At 25.7% G+C, this 8,376-nt stretch overlaps 1 protein-coding gene across 8 annotated transcripts in view; it reads left to right on the forward strand.

The window, feature by feature from the left end:
- The window catches only part of myd (stromal cell derived factor mayday), a 127,231-nt gene extending 119,568 nt beyond the window's left edge, over positions 1-7,663 (forward strand). For all 8 annotated transcript variants that reach the window (XM_075289886.1, XM_075289887.1, XM_075289889.1 and 5 more), the window contains 2 exons: positions 2,092-2,776; positions 7,365-7,663. In XM_075289886.1, coding sequence (XP_075146001.1) covers positions 2,092-2,776; positions 7,365-7,439 — 760 coding nt within the window. In that variant the 3' untranslated portion in view covers positions 7,440-7,663. The remainder of the gene's footprint in view (positions 1-2,091; positions 2,777-7,364) is intronic.
- The last annotated feature ends 713 nt before the right edge of the window (positions 7,664-8,376 follow it).

Here is an 8,376-nt window from a genome sequence, read left to right on the forward strand (position 1 = left end):
TAGAAAATTTTGTCAAAATTTCATTGCTATAGGACATTTTGTCAAAATTTCTTTGCTATAGGAAATTTTGTCAAAATATCTTTGCTATAGAAAATTTTGTCAAAATTTCTTTGCTATAGGAAATTTTGTCAAAATATCTTTGCTATAGAAAATTTTGTCAAAATTTCTTTGCTATAGGAAATTTTGTCAAAATTTCTTTGCTATAGGAAATTTTGTCAAAATTTCATTGCTATAGAACATTTTGTCAAAATTTCTATGTTATAGGAAGTTTTGTCAAAATTTCGTTGCTATAGAAAATTTTGTCAAAATTTCTTTGCTATAGGAAATTTTGTCAAAATATCTTTGCTATAGAAAATTTTGTCAAAATTTCTTTGCTATAGGAAATTTTGTCAAAATTTCTTTGCTATAGGAAATTTTGTCAAAATTTCTTTACTATAGAAAATTTTTTTCAAAATTTCTTTGCAATAGATTTTTTTTGCAAAATTTTTTTGCTATAGGATTTTTTTGTAAAAATTCCTGTGCTATAGAACATTTTGTCAAAATTTCTATGTTATAGGAAATTTTGTCAAAATTTCGTTGCTATAGAAATTTTGTCAAAATTTCTTTGCTATAGGAAATTTTGTCGAATATCTGTGCTATAGAAAATTTTGTCAAAGTTCTTTGCTATAGGAAATTTTGTCAAAATTTCTTTGCTATAGGATTTTTTTTTTCAAAATTTATTTTATCAAAATTTCTTTGCTATATGAAATTTTGTCAACATTTTTTTGCTATAGGAGTTTTGTTTAATTTCTATGTTATAGGAAATTTTGTCAAAATTTCATTGCTGTAGGAAATTTTGTCAAAATTTCTTTGCTATAGGAAATTTTAAAAAAATTTCTTTGTAATACGTTTTTTTTTTAATTTCTTTGTTATAGGATTTTTTTCAAAATTTCGTTGCTATAGGAAATTTTGTCAAAATTTCTCTGCTATAGGTTTTTTTTTCAAAATTCCTTTTGTCATAATTCCTTTGCTATAGTATTTTTTTTTGTCAAAGTTCTTTGCTATAGGAAATTTTGTCAAAATTTCTTTTCTATAGGATATTTTGAAAAAAATTCTTTGTAATAGGATTTTTTTTAAAAATTTCTTTGTTATAGGATTTTTTTTTTCAAAATTTCGTTGCTATAGGAAATTTTGTAAAAGTTCTTTGCTATAGGAAATTTTGTCAAAATTTCTTTGCAATAGGAAATTTTGTCAAAAGTTCTTTACTACAGATTTTTTTTTCAAAATTTCTTTGCTATACGAAAATTTGTCACAATTTCTTTGCTATAGGAAATTTTGTCAAAATTTCTTTACCATAGGGAATTTTGTCAAAGTTCTTTGCTATAGGAAGTTTTGTCAAAATTTCTTTGCTATAGAAAATTTTATCAAAAATTCTTTGCTATAGGAAATTTTGTCAAAATTTTTTGCTATAGGCCTTTTTTGAAATTTCTATGTTATAGGATTTTTTTCAAAATTTCTTTGCCATAGGAAATTTTATCAAAATTTCTTTACTACAGATTTTTTTTAATTTCTTTGCTATAGGAAATTTTGTCAAAATTTTTTTACTATAGAACATTTTGTCAAAATTTCTTTGTAATAGGATTTTTTTGCAAATTTTTTTGCTATAGGAAATTTTGTAATTTTTTTTTTAATTTCTTTGCTATAGGATTTATTTTTTTGTAATTTCCATGCTTTAAGAAATTTTGTTAAAATTTTTTTGCTGTAGGAAATTTTTTCTTTGCTATAGGAAATTTTGTCAAAATGTCTTTGCTATAGGAAATTTTGTCAAAATTTCTTTACTATAGGAAATTGTGTCGAAATTTCTTTGCTATAGGAAATTTTGTCAAAATTTCTTTTCTATAGGAAAAATTGCCAAAATATCTTTTCTATAGGAAATTTTGTCAAAATTTTTTTGCTATAGGATTTTTTTTTAAAATTTAATTTTTTCTTTGCTATAGGAAATTTTTTCAAACTTTCTTTGCTGTAGGAAATGTTGTCAAAATTTCTTTGCTATCATTTTATGATCATAAACCATAAACCCTCTTCTTTCTTGCTTTCTTTCTGTTTTTTTAGAGCCGATCGCAATCATGACAACTACTTAACCATTAAGGAATTAGGACAATATATCAATAAGAACATAGTGGATCACATAGATGAAGCCATCCAATTAAATCCCCGTGAATTTCGTCGTGTCGATATAGCTCCGGCCGATGGCCTTATCACATGGGAAGAATATCATCGTTATTTCCTCAAAGAACATGGTATGACTGAGGCCGACATCGATGAACACAATGAAATCAAACATACTGCCCTGAACCGTAAGGCCCGTGAAGATATGATGCGTGATAAGGCACGATGGTCTGAGGCAGCACGAACGGATCTTTTCACATTAACCATAGATGAATATCTATCATTTCGTCATCCTGAATCGAGTATAACAAATCTTTTGGAACTTGTAGATGATTTGTTAAGGCAATTCGATCAAGATGGTGATGATCAATTGAGTATAGAAGAGTTTTCGGAAGTTAATGTTGCCGATGATGATGATTTGATAAGGAAATCATTGATTTCGAAAACAGTGGTGGAGCGGAAAGCAGAGTTTAAAAGGATCATAGATCAAAATCAAGATGGCAAAGCGGATAGGGGAGAACTGCTGAATTATGTTAATCCCAAGACACCGAGATATGCTTTACAGGAAGCCGCCACTCTATTTAGTTTGTGTGATGAAAATCGTGATAATCGATTGACTTTAAAAGAGGTAAGCAAAAATTAAAATAAGTACAAGAGTCGTTTCTTATACCCTCCACCATAGGATGGGGGGTCTATTAACTTTGTCATTCCGTTTGTAACACATCGAAATATTGCTGTAAGACCCCATAAAGAATATATATTCTGGGTCGTTGTGAAATTCTGAGTCGATCTAAGCATGTCCATCCGTCTGTTGAATCGACTTGAAACTTGGCACAAGTAGTTGTTATTGATGTAGGTCGGATGGTATCGCAAATTTCATATTTCATCCGATCCGGTTGAAATTTGGTACATGATGTTGGTATATGGTCTCTACCAACCACGCAAAAATTGGTCCACAACGGTCCATAATTATATACAGGCCCCATATAAACCAATCCCCAGATTTGGCTTACGGAGCCTCTACACGCAAAAAAATAATTCTTTCCTCCCAAACGAAATTTTAGACAAACAAAGTTCGTTTCTCATTTGCTTTTCGCTGTAAGGAAGTGTATTTGGAAGAAAAGTATATACTTTTTGTGATAAACGTTTATTCTTTTCCAGGATGTAAAAACAATTTCATAAAGACAAACTCAAAAAAAAACCATTGTTTTCTTTCTAATTGCATTTTCCCTCACATATTTCTCACATTAACGAGGATTTTTAGTTCTTAACACCTTTTCCTGTAATACAACAATGTAGAAAAAATTGTACGATTTTATAAATTTTTAAAATTTTTTTACCTTTCGCAAGGACGGAGAATCGAACCGCGGACCATGCACTTTGTAAGCCAACACACTAATCAGTGAGCTATGTACCTGTTACGGTCATCAATAGATAAATATCCATATAAGTTATATTTATTAGCATAGCTTGCGGCGCCCACGCACCGAATAAACAAAGTTTATTTAACAGAAACAACCATTTAGTTTGGCACCGTGGAGCAGTGGTTGCTACGTCCGACTTGCATGCCAAGGGTCGTGGGTTCGATCCCTGCTTCGACCGAAGTTTTTTTTTTTGTTTTTTTTTTACATATATTCCAGATATGTTCGGAAGATTCCGAAAAAATGTTCAACATTACATTGTAGTATATTAAATTTTGAACTGTAAAACTGTCTTATTAAAGATCTAAAGTCAGAAAAGAACAGTGTTTGATATAAACGAAATGGACTGTGTTGTTGTTTCAAAAATAACTTTTTTTATTGAAAAAATAAAAATTTTGTAACAAACGAATTTTTTTGGTGATAAAAGTTTAAAATTTTCGAAGCAATTCAAAAAACTCTGACAAAAGAAAAACGTTTTCGGTACACGTTTTCCAAACGTTTTTTTTTCTTTGCGTGTAAGAGAAGCAAAATTCATCCGATCCGGTTGAAATTTGGTACGTGGTGGTAGTATATGGTCTCTAACAACCATGCCAGAATTGGTCCATATCGGTCCATAAGTATATATAGCCCTTATATAAACCGATCCCCATATTTGTCCTCCGGAGCCACTTGGAGGAGCAAAATTCGTCTGATCCGGTTGAAACTTAGTACGTGGTGTTAGTATATGGCCTCTAACAACATAGCAAAACTTGGTCCATATCGGTTCATAATTATATATAGCCCCCATATAAACCGATCCCCAAATTTGACCTCCGGAGCCTCTTGAAGGATCAAAATTCATCGAATTCGGTTGAAATTTGGTACATTTCACTAGTGTATGGCCGATAACAACCATGCTAAAATTGGTCCGTATCGATCTATATTATATATAGCCCCCAAATAAACCTATAGAAAATTTTGTCAGAATTTTATTTCTGTAGAAAATTTGGTCAAAATTATATTTCTATAGAAAATTTTGTCAAAATTTTATTACTATACAAAATTTTGTTAAATTTTTATTTCTATACAAAATTTTTTTTTTAAATTTTATTTCTACAGAAAATTGTGTAAACATTTTATTTTCATTTTATTTCTATAGAAACTTTTATCAGAATATTATTTTTATAGAAAATTTTGTCAAAAGTTTATTTCTATAGAAATTTCTTTCAATAGAAAATTTTGTCAAAATTTTATTTCTATAAAAAATGTTGTCAAAATTTTATTTCTGTAGGAAATTCTGTCAAAATTTTATTTCTATAGAAAATTTTGTCAAAATTTTATTTCTGTAGGAAATTTTGTCAAAATTTTATTTTTATACAAAATTTTGTCACAATTTATTTATCTAGGAAATTTGGTCAAAATTTTAATTCAATAGGAAATTTTGCCAAAATTTTATTTCTATAGAAAATTTAGTCCAAATTTTATTTCTGTAGGAAATTTTGTCAAAATTTTATTTTTATACAAAATTGTGTCACAATTTATTTCTCTAGAAAAGTTGGTCAACATTTTATTTCTATAGGAACTTTTGTCAAAATTTTATTTCTATGAGAACTTTTGTCAAAATTGTATTTCTTTAGAAACTTTTATCAAAATTTGATTTCTATAGAAAAATTTGGTGAATTTTTTTCTATAGGAAATTTTTTCAAAATTTTATTTCAATAGAAAAAATGTTATTTCTATAGAAAATTTTTTCAAAATTATATTTCTATAGAAAATTTTGTCAAAATTTTATTTCTGTAGGAAATTTTTTTAAAATTTTATTTGTATAGAAAATTCTGTCAACATTTTATATCTATAGACAAATTTTTTTTCTATAAATTTTTTCTATAAAAAAATTTGTCAAAATTTTATTTCTATGAGAAATTTTTTCAAAATTGTATTTCTTTAGAAATTTTATCAAATTTTATTTGTATAGAAAATTGTGTGAAAATTTTATTTTCATTTTATTTCTATAAAAAACTTTATCAAAATATTATTTTTATAGAAAATTTTATCAAAAGTTTATTTCTATAGAAATTTCCGTTCAATAGAAAATTTTGTCTAGATTTTTTTCTATGAGAAAATTTTTCAAAATTTTATTTCTGTAGGAAATTCTGTCAAAATTTTATTTCTATAGAAAATTTTGTCAAAATTTTATTTCTGTAGGAAATTTTGTCAAAATATTACTTTTATACAAAATTTTGTCAAAATTTTATATCTATAGACAAATTTTTGTCTATAGAAAAATTTTGTAAAAATTTTATTTCTATAGGAAATTCTGTCAAAATTTTATTTCTATGAAAAATTTTGTCAAAATTGTATTTCTTTAGAAACTTTTATCAAATTTTATTTGTATAGAAAATTGTGTCAAAATTTTATTTTCATTTTATTTCTATAAAAAACTTTATCACACTATTATTTTTATAGAAAATTTTATCAAAAATTTATTTCTATAGAAATTTCCGTTCAATAGAAAATTTTGTCTATATTTTTTTTCTATGGAAAAATTTTGTCAAAATGTTATTTCTGTAGGAAATTCTGTCAAAAATGTATTTCTATAGAAAATTTTGTCAAAATTTTATTTCTGTAGGAAATTTTGTCAAAATTTTACTTTTATACAAAATGTTGTCACAATTTATTTCTGTAGGAAATTTGGTCAAAATTTTATTTCAATAGGACATTTTGTCAAAATTTTATTTCTATAGAGATTTTTGTCAAAATTGTATTTCTATAGAAAATGTTGTCAATATTTGATTTCTATAGAAAATTATATCAAAATTTTATTTCTATAAAAAAATTTATCAAACTATTATTTTTATACAAAAATTTTGTCAAAATTTTATTTCTATAGAAAAAAAAATTATTTCTATAGAAAATTTTGTCCAAATTTTATTTCTATAGAAAATTTTGTCGAAATTTTATTTCTATGAGAACTTTTGTCAAAATTTTATTTCTATGAGAACTTTTGTCAAAATTTTATTTCTATAGAAAAATTATGTCAAATTTTTTTATAGGAAATTTTGTCCAAATTTTATTTCTACAGAAAAAAAATTATTTCTTTTCAAAATTTTATTTTCCAGAAAATTTTTTCAAAATTTCATTTCTATAGAAAATTTTGTCAAGACTTTATTTCTATATAAAAATTTTGTCAATTTTTTTTCTATAGAAAAATTTTTTTTTTTTTCTAAATTTTATTTCTATAGGAAATTTTGTCAGAATTTTATTTCTATGAGAAATTTTGTCAAAATTGTATTTCTTTAGAAACTTTTATCAAAATGTTATTTCTATAGAAAATTGTTGTCAAAATTTTATTTCTATAGGAAATTCTGTCAAAATTTTATTTCTTCAGAAAAAAATTTATGTCTTTTCAAAATTTTATTTCTATAGAAAATTTGTCAAAATTTAATTTCTATAGAAAATTTTGTCAAAATTTTATTACTATAGAAAAATTTTGTCAAAAAAAAATTTTTTCTACTTTTATTTTATTTCTTTAGGAAATTCTGTCAAAATTGTATTTCTATAGGAAATTCTGTCAAATGTTAATTTCTATAGAAAAAGTTTTATTTCTATAGAAAATTTTGTCAAAATTTTATTTCTACAGAAAACTTTGTCAAAATTTTATTCCAATAGAAAATTTTGTCAAAATTTTGTTTTTAGACAAAATGTTGTCCATATAAATTCAAAGTTTATATCATTAAGCGACATTTTTGACTAATCCTGAAAAAAAATTATGAAATCTTGAAATTTATAGATTTTCCTTTTTTAACTCTTTTTCAGATGCTCTCCAACTCGGAAATATTTCTTACATCGAAAATGATTGACACAGCCCAAAGTTTTCATACGGAATTTTGAAATTCCTGAAATGGATCATTGATTGAAAACTCCTACTACTCTCACTGTGACTATGACATATCCATATTTTGTACTCTTTCCATTTAATTCCTAAAAAATGAAAACTTAGTTGTAACAATAATACATTTTTTGTTTTTACTTAGATTAAGGCTAATTGTATATATTTCCAAGAATTTTTTAACGTTTCTTTAATTAAAACAAAATGTTGAATTTGTTGAAAAATATTTTTATAGAAATTGTTTTTTTTTGTCTTCTTAATCCTGTTTTGTTTTTTTTTTTCAGATATCTGTAACTAAAAATGCCTAAACTTTTTTTCCATTTCGTATGATTGGAAAATAGTGAAAATGCTATAGATATATATGAAGATAATAAAAAAAAATTGTGAAATTGTTATAGTGATATTATTTTTAAGTTTTCCAATTACTCCCCTCCACCCCCTTCCCCTTAAGTAGAACAAATAATGTTAAAAACAAATGAAAAAATATATATGCAATAATACTCCTTTTTTTAAATAAAATAAAAAAAAAATATTCTAAGAATGTAATTAAGTGTATTTGTATAAATTTTAAGAAATAAATACATTTCATACATAAATGCAAATACTTACAAAAGAAATTGTATTTAATTTTATGGTTATATAGATTCCGACGCCAGTAAGATGATTTTGGGAAAAAGGGACCCAGACTAGATACCAGAAGTAAAAAACTGCTACCCCGATAGATCGAGGATGAATGAGAGGGCGGGACTTGGGGTATATGTGGGGGACCCAGACCACAGCACAATCTTACAGAAGTGTTTGCTATAACACATTGTGTTAAATGGCTCTTAAATAACATGAGGCCGATGGATTGTAGATGGTTTAGAGAAGGGGACTGAGCGTATATGTGGAGAATCCGGACACAGACATCCGATTGCCCGACCACAATACAATCCGGCA

The sequence above is a fragment of the Haematobia irritans genome, chromosome 1 (genome assembly GCF_050003625.1).
Source record: "Haematobia irritans isolate KBUSLIRL chromosome 1, ASM5000362v1, whole genome shotgun sequence".
Taxonomy (NCBI): domain Eukaryota; kingdom Metazoa; phylum Arthropoda; class Insecta; order Diptera; family Muscidae; genus Haematobia; species Haematobia irritans.